Here is an 18,688-nt window from a genome sequence, read left to right on the forward strand (position 1 = left end):
ATATGTATTGTAGATGTCTTTATAATACAACATAAATGATCACTGTGATTGATTTGTGTTATTAATCACATTACAGACTATTAAATAAGGAAACTACTCAAAGCCATCCTGACACAAGCTGTGCTCTCTTTCACCTGTGACAGCAAACATAAAGGATCAGTTCAGGTTAATGCTGATTCTAATCTATCAGAAAATGCTTGCATCCACCCTTAATCTGATTTTTGAAATGGGATCATTCATCTCCAATAAACACATTTTTTATATTAAAGTATTGTTCCCGAACTGGTGGGTAAACTAAGACAAAAAACGGTTCTTTAATTGGAGTAAATTATGTATATATTGTTGTATTATGACATCAGCTGTGACAGTGAAGTTCTTTAATGTTGTTTGTCACTCTCTATTAGTTTTATTACTGGTGATAGAATCAGGCCTAGATAGAGTCTATTTCTCTATAAATGTACTCTACCGCTGATTAAATGGTGCTTTCTGCATCCACTAGGCCACGCTGACCCTGCAGGTTTCCTACATCCCTCCTCCAGGATCAGCTCCCATCTTCCAGCCTCCTCCTCAGCCTGAAGCTCTTCCCCACAACAACCCCAGTGTGGAGCTGGACACCGTCACAAGTAATGTCATCTGTTTTATCGTTAATCAATAGACTGGTCTCCGTTTATTCACTCACATGTACAGCTGGAGACCTTCAATATTCTCAGAAACTGAGCCAGAACATGCAACCATTTGAAATTTAACCAGAACCAAATTAACAACGTCATAAACTGTTCATGTGAGAAGTCAATGGTGAATTCAGACATTTTCAGAAAGTTAGGGTTAGGGTAAAGATCCAATGGTGCAGGGACACTGTAGGGAACAAACCAGAAAATGTAAGTAATATCCTGGATTTTTTTTGTTTTTTTTAACAATACAGCCTATGGCTAAAAAATTACACTGTTTTTCTATATTTAGATCATCACAAATATTATTAATTTGGGATATCTGCTGTTATTTTCAGAGTTTTTACCATTTTTATACATTACAGTCTTACACTATTTTCAAAAAATATATATAGTTTTGACTTATTTTGTTGTTAAATTTTTTGTTATATTTGCTGCCAGATTTTTGACAGATTTTTTTTCTTACATTGCGTGTTATCATGTTTAGTTTTGGGGATATGGTGCAAAATCCATTTTAGTTCAAGTAAAACAACTATTAGTGAAAATATTCAGAGCCTCAAACTGTCCCAGTGTACCAAAGTTTTGATTTTCTGAAAATAGGAACATCTGGGGTCCGTTTCACGAAGCAGGTTTAGTGAAAACTCTGAGTTTGTTAACCCTGAAATGAGGGAAACTGAGTTTTCCGTTTCACAAAGGGAGGTAACTCAAACCCGAGACAGAGGAGTAACTCTAGCCTGTTTCACAAAGAGGGGTAACTTAAACTCTCAGTCAGTTACCATAGTAACAGACTCTATGACTCTAACCTGGTCGGGACCAGGTTTTTCTCAGTAAACCTCGAGTTTCTCTCAGTCTCCGCCCTCTTTCAGTCACATGCTATTTGATTTCCTCATTCATTCAGTCATCTGGCGAGTTTTGGTGAAGTCTAGTTCTGCCGTCTTTAAATGTCATGTCCTTTTATTAATGATCCAGTAGATGAAGGAGCAGCATTACTGCGCAGAGAATTAAATATTCATCAGGAGATTATCAGACCGCGCATAGATGTTCTCGCATTTCTCGACAAGTATCTTTTAGAGCAGTACAGTTTCACATCACAGTCCATAATGTACATCCACAACCTAATCCGTCCTTACATTTACATCATTACCAATCGCAGTCATGCTCTCACATCCCAGCAGATATTGTGTGTTGTGCTGCGGTTCTTTGCAAATGGAAGTTTTTTATATAATGTAGGAGATGCAGAACACTTCAGTAAGACAACTGTATGCAGGACAGTCAGAAAAGTGTGTCTGGATCTGAAATGACTTTTACCATCTTTGTCGTTTTCCCTGGACATAAACCTGTCAGAGCCATCAAGGAGGAGTTCCACAGGATTGCAGGTGAATGATGTAGAGATCTGTTAAATTAATTTTAAATCATATTCTGTTAATGACATTGTGCTGCAACCTCAGACTGGGATTAGTAATTTTAATTTCTTTTAGGATTTCCCAGTGAGTGTTTTTATATTTCATCTTAAGCTGCTGCCACATGCCCTTCTCCCCTGCAGGATTGCACCTAAATGAAATAACTTAATAGGCTACTATTCAAACAGTTTTCCTGTAATATTATTGTGATTTAAACTTACACATTGACCCAGGCAGCAATGTTCTCCCACACCGTCTCCCTCTCTTTTGCAGCTGCAGGTGCTGCACTTCTTTCTAAAAACGTGTTAAAACTCGCCATATGAGCACATTAAGATTTCCAATTCAAGTGGGGTGAAAAACGCAGCCCTCTGCTTCCCCATTGCCATGGTGACTCGTCGAATCGGCGCTCCGTTGATACTGGCTTTTCAGAGTTGTGGTGCACGCGCTGAACTCCGGGTGAAACTACTCCGAGTTGATTAAACCAACTCAAGTCAGTTGTTCTGAAGCCGGAAACTCAGAGTTTTCTATCTCAGAGTAGATCAACTCAGAGTTCAGGGTTAAACTCAGAGTTTGTTGAACCTGCTTCGTGAAACGCACCCCTGGTGTGTTAGCTCCTTCTGTGTTTTACCTCCTGGATCTACTTTCTGCTAACCTTCTGTCCATGCAGTGATTTCTCTGGACACTCTGGGTGAGGAGGACACCGAGAGTATGATGATGCTGGAGGCCACAGAGGACCAGGGGGCCGACGACGGACGCTCCATGGTGATCGTCGGCCCTCAGGGGCCCCCAGGCCAGGAGTCCCCCACCGCACAGACGCCCAAACGCTCGCCTCCATCCTACAACACCCACGGAGGGCTGAGGAAGAGGAAGAGGGGAGCGAGCAGTCAGCAGAAACAGTTACCCAACAAACCCCAGGACATACAGGTTAGATATACTGAAAAACACCAGCTCTCTTCAGGTTTACAGATTTACAGTTTGGCTCAGACTTTAAATGCTGTGGTGTTTGCCATTAAGTCACACTTAATATTTGTCTCTTTACAAAAAACAATTGTTGCGACCCTAATTATTTAGCTTTGGTCTTTTGGTGATTACATTTTTGTCAAATTTCTGGTATTTTACACTTTTTTGTCTCATTTTCCCATTTTTAAATGTGTTATCCTCTCAACAAATAACTAAATAAAGCTGAAAATGTCAAAAAGTGCTGCCAGACATTTAATCTGAGAATAGAAACATGAGGTAGAATTCAGAACATCTATTTAATATTTCTAAAACCCTCTTCTGTGTTGGATAGAATCTTCTGCCCGGTGCTGAATGTGATGTGTTTACTCACAGCACCGCCTGGTGGTGGTTTTAATGAATCCAAAACAATACAACGAACCGAAGCACGAATTCATAAATTTGGCTGAACTAATTTAAAAATTGTCTTTCTGCGTGTTCAGATTCGTGTGCGGGTCATCGAAGGACGACAGTTGCCAGGTATCAACATCAAACCTGTCGTCAAGGTAACGGTCGCCGGGCAGACTAAGAGGACCCGCATCAGGAAGGGCAACAACCCAGTCTTTGACGAGGTATTTACCACTGTTTCTCTCTACATAACGAGCTGCAGTTCCCTGATTAAAACTGTAAATGATTCTCTGCTGTTTCCCTCAACAGACGTTCTTCATGAACTTCTTTGAGACGCCCTCAGAGCTGTTTGATGAACCTATTTTCATTACTGTGAGTGGAAATTTATGCATATATTCATTCAAATCAGACACACAGGAAGCTAAGAAATATTAATTACTCTCTTTCTTTGTATAGAACTGGCGATGAAAATTTTAGGTTCATTTGAATCAAACGTTCAATCTTCCTGTCTGTCTTCCTCTCAGGTGTGTGACTCTCGTTCACTGAGAACCGACGCTGTGATCGGTGAATTCAAGGTGAGTTGTTTTGTTATGTTGGACCCAAAATTAAGTTCTGTAAAATACTTATGCACATATTATAACAACATATAGACAAAAAATATCTCAAAAACTGGAACCTTGTCTGGTCAAACTTTCCTCACATCAGGTTCTACTGATGTTAGAGCCTCAACAGTTGGTGAAATGTGGACCCAAGACTGGATTTTAGTAGAAATATGGATCCATCCATAGATATACACTTAGAGGAACTTTCTGGGGACACAATACCAAGTTGGATTAAAAATTTTGCACTTTCTCCATTTTCAGTGGCCAATAATTATTGATTATTGCTAATTTGGACAATTTAGACTGATTTTAGACACATTTTGAGTCATTTTGTGCCAATTTTGAGCAATTTTGAACTATTTTAAGTCATTCTGTGACAAATTTTGGACATTTTTCAATCATTTTAACACTTTTGGTTTCATTTTGAGCATTTTTGAATCATTTCCGCAGAATGTTAAGGCATTTTCAACACGTTTCAAGTCATTAAGGACAATTACGAGATATTTTGTCTGGTCTAACTTTGCTCACATCAGATTCTACTGATGTTAGAGCCTCAACAGTTGGTGAAATGTCGACCAAAGACTGGACTTTTAGTAGGAAATATGGATCCATCCATATGTTATAGCTGTCTGGGGACGCAATACTACTCTTGTTTCAACAATTTGCACATCTTTTCCATTTTGAAGGACCAATAATTTAAAAAAAAAAATCCTCTGCTGGATCCATTAAATCATTCTGATCTGCTTAAACTATTCTGTCTGTGTCTTCACCACATTTAATGGCTGTAGGAGTTTTATTTCTGGAGACACTGAACCCTGAAAATGGCTTCACAGGTTTTATTTTAAGGATAAAAACACAAAAATAACCAGGTCTAGTTTTGGTTCCATTTAACAAATTGAAATTGAAACAGATTGATGTTATGATAATTTTCACATTCAGTCTGGACAAATGTGTTATAAAAAATGAAACAAATCTAAAATTCTTCCATTGTTTCCCCCAGCTGGACGTTGGAACCGTCTACAGTGAGCACAGTGAGTATCTGTTGGTGTGATTAGTGTCCCTACAGATCAGGTCAAAGTGAATTAATTTATGATGACAGTGAGTCTGATCGATTTTGTTTATCTCCTGATTATGTTGAAGCTCTCGGTTTGTGGCTTTAAATCTCCGTTTGAATCTTCAGGACACTGCTTCTTGAGGAAGTGGCTGCTGCTGTGCGACCCTGACGACCTCTCAGCAGGTGTTAAAGGTTACCTGAAGGTCAGCCTGTTCGTGTTGGCAGCTGGAGACGAGCCGCCGGTGAGTTCAGATTCCTGTGTGGGACTGTTTTCTCACTTCAGTTTCATTTCAAACATCCACACCAGTACAACACATGCTAACGTTAGTGTTAGCTTGTTGTCTTTTGCTGGTATTAGCAGCTAAGTTCTTACTTTAGACAAAAATAAGATAAATTCAAGGAGAGTTTCTCTTCTTAACTTAAATAATTAACAGTTTGTTTGCTAACTTGCCAAACAAATTATCCGACTCCTCGGTACATCTAATTTATGTTATAAGCAAATATTTACAGTTAAATCTGAATTGTATGATGAATTCAGTTATGAAACCGGTGACAATAATGGAGCATTAAAATAACCAGATGTGGTTCATTCAATCTGAAATCAACACATTTTTAGAATAATTTGACTTCCCTAAAATATTGTAGCATAAAATATGGATATTTATTACGATATCTGTAAAGTTTTAGCTTGATCCATCAAATGTTTTCCAGTTAGAAACTACAGTTAAAGAATGCCTCAAGTTCCTGAGTTCATGTCAGCACCCAGTAAGAGAAGTTAATCTCCTGTAGAGAGACTGAAACCTTTAGAAATTTATCTCATATCTCAGTCAGGCCTTTTAATAAATGTGATTCTCTTCACCGTATCCGTTTCCAGGCGGACAAACGTGAGTGTGTGGAGGATAAAGAGGATATAGAAGGAAACCTGCTGAGGCCGGCCGGTCTGTCTCTGAGAGGAGCAACGTTCACCCTGAGGATCTTCAGAGCTGAAGACCTGCCGCAGAGTGAGTCTCCACTGTGTTAAGTTAAATAAAATCAACCTAATCTGAATATAAGTTCCTCCTGACCTCCTCAGAATCAGCTGGTTCTTTGTCTACAGTAACTTCATTTAATGAAGCAAACTTCTACCTTCAGACTGGGAATTTTTCCAGAGTTCCAGGTCCATTTTTAATGGACTTTTTCCATCATTTCTGAGCCTCAGAACTTCATCAGTCCAGCAGATAGAACCATGACATTTAGGAGGAGAAACACATCTGAGTTCTGGTAAAAACTGACACCAGATCAGTTTTACATACATCCAGGTGTCACAGTCTAAAGAATAAATCTGGCATTTTGAGGTCATTTGGAGATTTTTTTTCATCATTTTCAAATTGATTTTTGACAGTTTTGAGTCATTTTGAACAATTTTGACATCTTTAACACAATTTTGACCCATTTTAGACCAATTTTAACTATTTTTGGACAATTTTTGAGTCACTTTAGATAAGTTTTTGTCTTTTTAGACAAGAATTGGGTCATTTTGGACAAATCCGGTTCAGGGAAAACTTAAAATAATTTTCCAATATGTACATTTTCTTGAAGACTCCTCTTCATTTGAGTTATTTTGAAGACCTTTTTGGTCATTCTGGACCCATTTTTAATCATTTTGGAGATGTTTTTTTGTGATTTTAGACAAGAACTGAATCATTTTGGACAAATTTGGAGTAACTCTTTGAGAGGTTTTGTCACGTTAGACACATTTTGGACAAATTTGGACAAAAGTTTAGTCATCTTGGACAGGTTTTGGGCCATTTTGGACAAATCTTGAGTCACTTTGGAGAAGTTTTAGTCTTTGTAGACAATGCATTCTGGTTAAACTTTCCAGGCTCATATCAGCATGTGTGATAGGTGGTTGGTCAGAACAAGTTCTAGACAATGAAAGGAGCATTTTTACACACAGAAGATACCAGGATCATCTAATAGAATAAGTTTTTAGGCTCAGAAATGATGGAAAAAGTCCTTTAAAAAGTGATAAATCTGGACCCACGTCTATGGACTTCAAGGACCTGGAACTCTGGAAATATTCCCAGTCTGAAGGTAGAACTTTGCGCCATTAAATGAAGTTACTGTAGATAAATAAGCAGCTGATTCTGAGGTGGCATGTCATAGACTTATCCCAATATCCTTTACAAACAGCGACTGAAAGATTTCTCCTTCCTGTCTGTCTTCAGTGGACGACGCCTTCATGGACGGGATGCGGCAGATTCTCGGGTTCGACAGCAACAGGAAGAACTTAGTGGATCCGATGGTGGAGATACACTTCGCTGGAAAAACGGTGACTCAGACTTAAAGTTGATTTACATCAGATTTATGTCAAACATCAGGAATCAGCTGTGTGAAGGTTTGCTACTGATTTTCAGGTCTGCACTAAGATCATGGAGAAGAATGCAAATCCTCAGTGGAACCAGAGCCTGGCCATGCCCATCAGAGTGAGACAAACAAACTAACAAACACCAAGAATGTCCACTCATCTTTATCTTTGTACTGTACTGTATGTTTGTTTTTCCTTCACAGTTTCCCTCCATGTGTGAGAAGATGAGGATCAGAATTCTGGACTGGTGAATCCCAACTGACATTCATTTTGTTTTTCAGAAAAACTTTGAACTTTCGCTGCAGTTACAAAGAGATGTTCTTTTCTGTGATTCAAGGACTTCTGTAAATGTACAAAAGTGGAAAGCATAAAAATTTGCAACACACTACAGTATTTGATGGTGTAGTTTCATCTCGTAGTAGCGTCTGTGCAGCACGTCTCCCTTGTAGTTCAATGAGGAGTTTGAAAACTTTAGGATTTTATTTCGTGTCTCCATTCATGTTTAACCCTGATGTCGTCCTGCGGGTCAAAATTGACCCGTTTTAAAGTCTGAAAATGTGGGAAAAATATATATGTTCACAGTGAAACTTGTGAAACTTCTAATGTCCACAATTTCAACATTTTTGGGAAATCTTTGAACATTTTTTGGTGGAAAAAAAGAAATGTTAAAAATGTTTCTTAAGAACATTCACAAAAAAATCAACCAAAATCCAATGAATCAAATTTCACTGGATTTTGGAAGATTTTTTGTGAATGTTCTTAACCCTCCTGTTGTCCTCATTTACAGGCACCAAAAAATATTGTTTCCTTGTCTGAAGAAAAATCTAAAAATTCAGCCAAAAAATTCCCCAAATCTCTGAAAATTTGCAAAACCTTCAGGAAGACCCCCCCCCAAAAAAAATTTGGCAAGAAAATTCTTGTAAATATTTTCAAAAAAAAAAAATCTTCCAAAAAAAATAAAAAATTCCTAAAAATATCTAAAGTGGTTCCATATACATCGGTAAAACTTCTAATATTTTGTTTAAGAATATTCACATAAAAATCAACCAAAATTCAGTGGATTTAGGTTGATTTTTTGTGAATGTTCTTAAGAAACATTTTTAACATTTCTTTTTTTCCAAAAATGTTGAAAATGTGGACATCAGAAGTTTCACTATGAAAATACCTCTTTTCCCCACATTTTCAAACTTTAAAACGGGTCAGTTTGACCCGCAGGACAACAGGAAGGTTAATGTTTTATTTGGTGTCTCCATTCATGTCTAAGAGCTTTGGGTTCTTCTGCTTTTTCATTGCAGGGACAGAGCCAGTCACAACGACGTCATCGGCACCACACACCTCTGTATGTCGAAGATCTCGGCTCCTGGAGGGGAGATCGATGGTGAGAAACTAGTCCGGACCAGTTCAGTTTAGACTGGACTTTACTATTTAACTTGTCTGGTTTGCTTTGTGACATTTACTCACATTTATAGCATTAGTTTTCCTTTGATTTCCCCCAAATGTTGCCCTTCACACTGCTGGAAAACAAACTGAGTCTACTGGGACACTTTTATCAGTGAACTAGTTATTGTATTCTGCAAATGCACAGCCAGCATCACAAAGATTATTCAACAGACTAAAACCTTTTGCAGAATATGTCTATATAGGCTTTCTTCAGCTTAGCTTATCAGGTCACATGGTGGTGAAATGACCTGGGTAAGGATCTCAGGACTGCATTATAGGTACCTGATGAGTGGTGGCTTACATCACATGAACATTCTGGAAAATATCTTGACTGAAATTCGAGAGTCTCTCATTTTCAGAACTGGGAAAGTTGTTGAAATGTCTACCAAAGATTTCTTTTGAGTAGGAAATATGCATACATTCATATATTATAACCTTCTGGGGACGCAATACTACCCTTCTTTGGACAATTTCCACTTCTTTTCCATTTTGAAGGACCAATAATTTAAAAAAAAGTCCTCTATTGGATCCATTTAATCTGCTGGAAATTATTCTGTGTCCTCACCGCATGTCGTGGCTGTAGAAGTTTAATTCCTGGAGATACTGAACCATGAAAATGGCTTTACTGTTTTGATTTTTGTTCAAGACAGAATATGACAAAAATGAGACACAAAATGACAACAAAAACGAGACACAAAATGACAAAAATGAGACACAAAATGACAAAATGTGAGATGACTGAACAACATATTCCCTTAAATATGTCTGAAAGGACCTTAGAGAAAATGGAGGCCAGAAATGTTTTTTTCAGAACCCAGTTAATAGAAGTTTTTGTCCATTTTTCTCTTAGACCTTAGAGATAATTAGAAGTATCTGTGTTTTCTGAATGTAAATCAGCTTGGATGTTTTTCCACTGACTTGCATGAAGACTAACTTGGTGACGTTTGTGCGTTTAACATCGATGCTGCTCAAGTTTTTGCTCTTTGGAGTGGAGACAACTTGCATGAATCTTGCTCACAGTTTGTGTCACTTCTCTTTTGTTTTTGCCTGGAAAACATTTATAATAATGAATTAGCAGCAGCTTAACTCCACCAGACCCAGAAAGAGCAGGAAAAAAATCATATTTGCTTTTGAAATTTGTTTTAATTCTCCCAAAAAGCAACTGTGGTGCTAGAAAATGATGTGTTTTATATGGTGAGATTATGACTGAAATAACTTGCAAACCGATGTTTTAGTGAAATAGTAAAAAATATTACGTTCTGTATCTTTTCCTAAACCCTTTTCCTTTACCTCCAAGGAAAAAACGTCGGGTTTCTAAGAGTATTCATTTGTAATTATATCATGGTGGATGTTGTTGATGTAGTTCTGCTCTGGATGTTCATTTTGAATGAACTGCCAGACAGTATTATCTCATTTCCCTTCAGAAGAAAACACTGAAACATAGTTCCTTAGCGTTTAACCCTCGTGTCGTCCTGATGGTCAAATTGACCCGTTTCAAAGTTTGAAAATGTGGAAAAAAAAAAATTCACAGTGAAACTTCTGATGTCCACATTTTCAACATTTTTGGGAAATCTTTGAACATTTTTTAGTAGAAAAAAAGAAATGTTAAAAATGTTTCTATAAGAACATTCAGAAAAAAATTACCAAAATCCAGTGAATTTTGCTGCATTTTGGTTGATTTTTATGTGAATGTTCTTAAAGAAAATATTAGAAGTTCTACTGATATATATGTAATCACTTTAGATATTTTTAAGATTTTTTTTGGAAGATTTTTACTAATTTTTAAAAAAAATAATTTTATATATATATTTTTTTTAATTTTTCTTATTTTTTAAAATTATTGAAATTTTCCTTATGAAGGTTTTGCAAATTTTCAGAAATTTGATGAATTTTTTTGCTGAATTTTTGGATTTTTTTCAGACAAGGCAACAATATTTTTTGGTGCCATAAATGAGGACAGACAGTAGAGTGAAGTCCTTAAAGGAGCTTTTATTACAGTTGGTTTAGTCTAGATGTCTGTCCCTTAATTGTAAAACCAGCTTGTAATGTTGTTGACATCCTCAGACGTGTGAACTGACCAAACATCAAAACAAACGGCACTTAAAGGGGCTTGTACAGGACTTGAACCCAGGACCTCTCGCGTCCTAAGTGAGAATCATATCCCTGGACCAACGAGGCACATGCATGGCAAAGATTGATTTTTTTTATTTTTTTTTTTACTGCTTTTACTGAGGTTAAACTTAATCTCGGACATCATCAGAAATGCAAATGGATCAAACTGTACTTAAAGGAGCTCATGAGGGACTTGAACCCGGGACCTCTTGCACCCTAAACGAGAATCATACCCCTAGACCAACAAGTCACATACCAAGCACTGATCTTGGTGATTTTTTTGCAGATTCTGGTTTGTAAAATCATTATTATACTCTTGGATTTTAAGGGGCTCGCTGGTCTAGGGGTATGATATTTTGATATTTAGGAGTTAAAATCAAGATGTTGTGATTCTCATGCTAGCAGCCATTGCTAACGTTAGCGATAAAAGTGTACTTGAACTGGACCAACAAGCCACATACATGATGAAGACCATGGTGGTCTTTGTTTTGTCGATACTGGTTTTACTGAGGTTAAACGCAATCTGGGAGGTCATCAGACATGTGAACAAACCAACGAGTACTTGAAGGGGCTCGTGTGGGATTTGAATCCAGGCTCTCTCGCACACTAAGCGAGAATCAGACCCCTAGACCAAGGAGACGCATACATGGTATAGATCATGGTGGATTATTTTTTTGCAGATGCTGGTTTTTACTGAGGTGAAATGCAATCTAATCTAAACCTATTTAGTACATGGTAGCTTGTGTGGCTCGTTGGTTGTTGAGTCTCCTGTTGGGTGTGAGAGGTCCAGGGTTCAAATCCCCAATGAGCCCCTTACCTTCTTAAACCTGACTAGTTTCTAAATCTGAGGGAGGTAACAGTACTGGAAGCTGGTTTAATTGTGTTGTAGATGTCTTTATAACACAACACAAATGATGGTTGTGTAGAATGTCCTGCCACAAACTGTGCTCTCTCTTTTACCTGTAACAGTAGATATAAAACAAACGATCAGACTTGGGTTAAACTGATACCGATAAGTTAGAAAATTTAAGTAAAAGTATTGATCCGCCCTAAATCTGATCTTTGAAACTGGATCATTCATTCATAATAAACATATTTTCCATCAGTCTTTCCCTCCTTCCACTGTCTTCTCTGTTTCCACTAACTGTGAATGATTCATTTAGTTGTGTTGTAAAGAAATCCAGCAGATCTCCCATCAAAATTAGATCATCGGAATACCTTGTAGAGGCTGCTGTTGGAACCACTGGTCTCATTTATCAAACAGATATTTATCAGTGTGGTTAAAACGGTTGGAATTTGCTTCACCGCCTTGTTTCCAGTCCTTAAGACTTAAAACAAGTGAATGTTGGGTGTGCTGTGTTTGAGCTGCTTCTGTTTGGGTTTGAGTGGCGTTCAAAGACATCTGTTTCCTTTCTGTCTGTGATTCTGAACCATCCTTCCTCTCTACGCATTCAGATGACTTGACTCCACGGACCGTCCACCCTGGCAGTACGTCCACCGTCCTCCCTACTCCACTTTGTGCTGTTAATTCACACCATTTTTCTGATTTCTGTTCTCACTTTCAATCAAACCTGTTTCAATCGCGGATAAATTATGCAGAAATCTAGACAATATCTGATCCTGTATCATTAATTTAATCATTTTATCCTATTTGATTGCCTTGATTTTAATCACAGGTCTGCATTTTAACCTGTTATTGATTACAGTTTTTCTGTCATTGCAGTTGATGACAGTCTGGGTTTCCTTCCAACGTTTGGTCCATGTTTCGTCAACCTGTACGGCAGCCCCAGAGAGTTCACCGCCTTCAATGACCCACATGAGGCTCTAAACCTGGGAAAAGTAACTCTTCCTGTTCTCTTTTTAAAACAAAACACTGTTGCTGAGATTTCAATGCACTTTGTGGAGTGTTTGGCCTCTAATGAAGCTTTCATGGAAAGCATCCTGGATTTGTCACCCAAATCCTTGTACCGTTTATCCAGTCAGCCGATCATGTGACAGTAGTATAGCAAAAAATCCTGCAGATTTAGTTCAGAAGATTCAGTTAGTGTTCACATCAAACATGAAAATGTGATCTCAGTGACTTTAAAGTGAATTTATTGTGTCAGGAAGACTGGTTTGAGTGTTTCTGAAATTACTGATCTCCTAGATTTTCATCACCACAGCCTCTGGAATGTAAAAAAAAAAAAAGTTAAAAAGATCCTGATACCTGAGCGGTTGGAGCTTTATTATGATTAAAAGTTCAGACACTGTGTCCATAAATTCAAAAACTGTACAGCCTTACTACAATGTTTGGTATAGTCTTTGGAAGTTCTGTTATCTAAACATGTCAAGCTCCATGTATGACGAGCTAAATCTTCTACACTGTGGCAAAATAGCTACACTTCAACCTGAATTTAATTTTGGGGAAGAAGAAAACCTCGTACGGAACCAAATCTGACGAGTAGAGCAAGTGGAGAGTGACAATTGTTTTATTGTGTTTTGTTGCTTCACCATCCACCAGAGTTGAATCCAGTAAGACACCTTTCGGACGAGGAAAAGATCAGCTGACAAATCTGCAGAAATCATGTGATGAATCTGGTCAAACATGGAGCAGAATCTTAAAGGAGGATTTCAGAACATCTTGTTGTATAAATAACACCATAAACAAAGGCCAGAGATGTCCTGATTTAGTTTCTTTTCCCCCGATCTAATCTGAATCATTTAATATCTAGTACCTTCCAATACCGAGTCCCAGTCCCACAGAGGGTCAGGAACCTTGTTGTAAAGCTCCGATAGAACACTGTCTGAAACGTAGTGTTGGAGGGTAGGATGTACTGTGGCTAGACAAGCTCCAAAAGACGGGAAAACTCTGAATTCCCTTCATGCATGTCAGAAAATGTATCATAGATCAGCTGTAGTTCCTGGTTGTTTAATACTGTAGAGACCACAGGAGACAGGAACTTCATGTTGGTAAAAGAGAGCATTGTGGGAGTTTAGCTAGCAACGGGCACCATGACAAAGACTTCTGTGGTAGTTAATGACCTCCAAACAGAGTTTATGTCTTTAACAAAAACTGAGATTGATTTGGATTGTCTTTTATATCACATTTTATTTGCCACTTCTTAAGTTTATTTGTTGACTGTGGTTGCTAGGTTTAGCCACTGAGGGTAATCGTAAAATCTCTCAATGTCTTGTGCATCATTTTTAACGAATTTCCCCAGAATTATATTCAACAGAAACAGTGTCTTTGAAACTTTGGGATGTCGGTTAGATTTTGAAATGTGACTTTGAATAGTGTTTAGATATGCTGCAACTTTTTTAAAGATCTGTCAGGAAAATTCTTCAGTGGAGTTCTGACTTCTCCAAATTAACACTTGACTTGAGTTGTCTCTCAAGCCAAAGCAAAGTTTTACTTGCAGCAAGGAGTCAACATGAACAGAACACAGTCTGACAAAGGCCAGAAACAGCGTAGCTTTTTTACAGGCACATTAGCATTAGTCACACATCTTGATATGCGTTATCTATCTTATCTAGTATTACAATGAATAAGAGCATTTAATCACAAAACACAATAATGTTCATAACAACCAGTGCCCTCCTCTTTCCGTCCTTCAGGGGGAGGGCGTAGCCTACAGAGGTCGAGTTTTACTGGAACTAACCACCAAACTGGTGGACAAACCGGAGCAGAGGACTGAAGACGTCCCGTCAGACGATCTGCTGGTGGTGGAGGTGAGAATCTGAACGTCTGTAGAAGGTTGGAAATCTAACATCCCTCATTTCCAACCTTTCTCTCCGTCCAACAGAAGTTCCTCCGGAAGAGGAAGTTCTCTCTCTTCGTGGCGTTTTACTCGGCCACGCTCCTCCAGGACGTCGACGACGCCATCCAGTTTGAGGTCAGCATCGGTAACTACGGCAACAAGTTCGACTACACCTGCCTGCCTCTGGCCTCCACCACTCAGTTCAGCCGGGCCGTGTTTGACGGTAGGTCAGCTTTAACGGAGGCCTTAGTGGCGTTTAGAAATATTTAAATTTGTACCTAATATGTGCTGTCACTCAAGTTCTGGTACACTGGAAAAACTGCAGTTTTTAACCTTAATTTACTGTTATTTTACAGATTTTTTTTCATGTTTTGTTAAATTACAGATCATAATAACAAGTAAAATCACAGAAAAGAAGTATTATTAATTTTTTCACAACATTTGACTGTAAAATTACACATTTTTTCACTGTTTAACCCTCCTGTTGTCTTCATTTACACGCCGTAAAAAATATTGTTCCTTCATCTGAAAAAAATCCAAAAATTTAGCAAAAAAAATTCCCCAACTTTCTGAAAATTTGCAAAACCTTCAAGAAGAAAATTCCAAAAATTCCTTAAAAATTTCCCTTAACATTTTATTATTTAAAAAAAAAACAAAATATGTTAATTTACACAAACGCACACACACACACACACACACACACACACACACACACATATATATATATACACATATATATATCTCCAAACTGTCAGTAATGTCCACATTAAAAATCAGTATTTCTACAAATAATGATTTGTTCTTTTATAAAATAAAAAAAATTGCACCAATTTTTTAAACTGTATTTACATGAACAAGACATTATTTTACAGATTTTTAATGTTTTCCAATGAAAAATGATCTATTTTAAGGATTAAAAAATGGAAAATATTTTTTTAAATCTCACATTTTTCATATTATATCTATTTTTAATTACAGATAATAATGAATTAAATCACAGAAAAAAATTACATTTTGACATTAAAAAATGTAAATCCCATCAAATTTAATGTGAGTTTGTGCAGTTCATTTATGTAAGTGTGCAGCAGATAGATGAGTGATAGAAAAGTGCATGACATTAAAATACAAAAAACTGATCTACTTTCAAAATAATAGAATCAATATAATAAATATAAATTTACACATAAATAAATACTAAATATGTAGTAAATAGTGAAGTATGTTTGAAGTAAAACTTATCAGTTACTGCCTTTTATAACACTGTTTACCAGCTGATAATGAGTGTCCAAAGAGGGACACAAAAGTTTGGGATCCTTGGCTTTTATATTTTGATTTGTTGCTGAATTATTGTTGATTCCAGATGTTGTTTTTAAAAAAACTTCCCTCATAATAATGAAGTAATGATCGGTGTGTTCCAGGCTGCCACTACTACTACCTGCCGTGGGGAAACGTGAAGCCGGTGGTGGTTCTATCCTCAGAGTGGGAAGATATCAAGCCTAGAATAGAGGCTCTCAACATGCTGCTGGACATCATAGACAGACTGGTGGGTGCAGCTCTTCTTTATTCAACCAATTAGAGCTTTAGATCCTCAAAGTAGACTCATTAATCCTCTGAACTCCAAACAGTTTCTGTCGGTGAGATACAGGATTATTTTCCAAGGCGAGAAACAGCGTAGCTTTAATACAGACATATTAGCATGAGTTGTACGTCTTGGTTTGTGTTATCTCTAGTTCGTTTTATAAATGTTGGGGCATAAAGGCAAGAAGTCAAGAAGAACAATTAAGAAGAACAATTCTGCAATGAAAAATAAAAACCTCCCATTAACCCTCCTGTTGTCCTCATTTACGGGCACCAAAAATATTGTTTCCTTGTCTGAAAAAATCCAAAAATTCAGCAAAAAAAATTCCTCAAATTTCTGAAAATTTGCAAAACTTTCAGGAAGAAAATTCCAATAATTCCTTAAAAGTTTCCTTTAAAAGTTTTATTTTAAAAAAAAAAAAAAAAATCCCCCAAATTTGGCAAGAAAATTCTTGTAGATATATTTTTTAAAAATCCTAAAAATATCTAAAGTGATTCCATATATATCAGTAAAACTTCTAATATTTTCTTCAACATTCACAAAAAAATCTAATATTTTTTAACGTCTTTTTTCTCCCCAAAAATTTTTCAAAAATATCCCAAAAATGTTGAAAATGTGCAAGTTTTCACTGTGAAAATCTATTTTTTTCTTACATTTTCAAACTTTAAAACGCAAATTTTTTTCAAAATGTTGTTAGAACAAAAAAAAAATCGTGGATTTCAAATACTCTTTTTAAACAATCTGCTTTTATGAGCAAAGGAACTTGTTTGTTAGACCTCAGAGATGCTCACAGGGTTCATTTACAGAAAACTCCAGTGGTTCGTGTGTATGATTGTCTGTTGTGTGTCCAGGAGGTGAATCTGCAGCGAGTCCAGCTGCAGGTGAAGGCCGGCAGCGATCTGGAGGAGGTGGAGCTGAGAGTGGTGGAGCTGCTGGATCAGCTCATCACAGACTGCAGGTAAAAGCATCCTGTCATGTCACTAGTTTATTATTTTTACTCACTTGCTGTGCTTTTGCCATTTACAGTCATTTGTATTTGAGTATTCACATTTTATTCTGCTTGATATTTAAACCTAAGAACATTTCAGAGGGAAATAGTGCACAACATTTATTTTACAGATTGTTTTTTGTCACTTTTCTCATTTTGCAGAGAAAACAGATGTGATGATAGCATTACAAAATGTCCCATATTGTTCATTTTCTGTCTCATTTTGGTGGTTTTCAATCTCATTTTTGTAATTTTTTGTCTCATGTTGATCTTTTTTTTGCCTAATTTTTTTTTATCATTTTCTGTCTCATTTGGTCATTGTCTGTCTCGTTCATTTTTATTTGATTTTTTAAAATTTTTTTAAAAAATAGTGTCTCCTCATTCCTCTCAAATTCTTCTACTTTTACTTTAATATTTTCCTGTCTTTCCTCTCCTCTCCTCTCCAGTTTTCTCTCCATCTTCAGGCTCTAAACCTCCCACTGGTTCATTAAGAAAAAATGCTCTTTCTCTAATATCTTTCATTTGACAGCTGACAACAGCTTCAGTCCATAAAAAAACAGTCAGTCCCCCCTGACCTCCTCAGAATCAGCTGGTTCTTTATCTACAGTAACTTTATTTAATGAAGCAAAGTTTTACTTTCATACTGGGAATATTTCCAGAGTTCTAGGTCCTTGAAGTCCACCAAGTTTGGTCCAAATATCACACGTTTTAATGGACTTTTTCTATTCTTTTTTAACCTCATGATTTGTAAGGGACAGGAGATAGACACATGAAAAAAAAGATTTGTTGTTTCAATTTTGACCCCTTGATGGATTTAAACTGATCTGGTGTCAGTTTTTATCAGAACTCAGATGTGTTTCTCCTCCGAAATGTCATGGTTCTATCTACTGGACTGATGAAGTTCTGAGGCTCAGAGATGATGGAAAAAGTCCATTAAAAAGTGATAAATCTGGACCCTCCTCTATGGAACTCTGGAAATATTCCCAGTCTGAAGGTAGAACTCTGATTTTTGATAAAGTTACTGGAGATGAAAAACCAGATGGTTCTTTGGGGTCATTTTGCTTAGTGGAGATTTTGTGTCTTTCACTGGAAATTTTACATCTATTTGTGTTAGTTTTACATCTGTTTGTGGTAGTTTTGGCTCCTTTTTTGGCAATTTGGTCTCTTTTTGTGATAATTTTGCATCTTTCAGTGGACATTTTGTGTCCCATTGTGGTATTTTTACCTCTTTTTGTGGTGATTTTGGGTCTTTTTGTGTTTCTTTGTGGTGATTTTGGCCCTTTTTTGGCAATTTGGTCTCTTTTTGTGGTGATTTTACAGCTTTTTAAATTATTGTAGTTGCAGTTTTTAACAGAACTTTATTACTTTATTATTAATGGATCAGTTTTAATTTTACAATATACGACTATTATGATCA

The 18,688-nt window shown here is 36.9% G+C and overlaps 1 protein-coding gene across 1 annotated transcript in view; it reads left to right on the forward strand.

Moving 5' to 3' along the window:
- Positions 1 to 18,688, forward strand: part of dysf (dysferlin, limb girdle muscular dystrophy 2B (autosomal recessive)) — a 135,488-nt gene that overhangs the window by 23,163 nt on the left and 93,637 nt on the right. Inside the window, exons 5-21 of the mRNA XM_055007930.1 lie at positions 500 to 623; positions 2,736 to 2,992; positions 3,508 to 3,636; positions 3,722 to 3,784; positions 3,937 to 3,987; positions 5,015 to 5,045; positions 5,195 to 5,310; positions 5,943 to 6,069; positions 7,276 to 7,379; positions 7,465 to 7,533; positions 7,619 to 7,662; positions 8,711 to 8,793; positions 12,691 to 12,806; positions 14,562 to 14,675; positions 14,750 to 14,927; positions 16,123 to 16,247; positions 17,135 to 17,241. Of these exons, the coding sequence (XP_054863905.1) occupies positions 500 to 623; positions 2,736 to 2,992; positions 3,508 to 3,636; positions 3,722 to 3,784; positions 3,937 to 3,987; positions 5,015 to 5,045; positions 5,195 to 5,310; positions 5,943 to 6,069; positions 7,276 to 7,379; positions 7,465 to 7,533; positions 7,619 to 7,662; positions 8,711 to 8,793; positions 12,691 to 12,806; positions 14,562 to 14,675; positions 14,750 to 14,927; positions 16,123 to 16,247; positions 17,135 to 17,241 (1,838 nt within the window). The remainder of the gene's footprint in view (positions 1 to 499; positions 624 to 2,735; positions 2,993 to 3,507; positions 3,637 to 3,721; positions 3,785 to 3,936; positions 3,988 to 5,014; positions 5,046 to 5,194; positions 5,311 to 5,942; positions 6,070 to 7,275; positions 7,380 to 7,464; positions 7,534 to 7,618; positions 7,663 to 8,710; positions 8,794 to 12,690; positions 12,807 to 14,561; positions 14,676 to 14,749; positions 14,928 to 16,122; positions 16,248 to 17,134; positions 17,242 to 18,688) is intronic.

This window comes from Amphiprion ocellaris, chromosome 23, assembly GCF_022539595.1.
Source record: "Amphiprion ocellaris isolate individual 3 ecotype Okinawa chromosome 23, ASM2253959v1, whole genome shotgun sequence".
Lineage (NCBI taxonomy): Eukaryota > Metazoa > Chordata > Actinopteri > Pomacentridae > Amphiprion > Amphiprion ocellaris.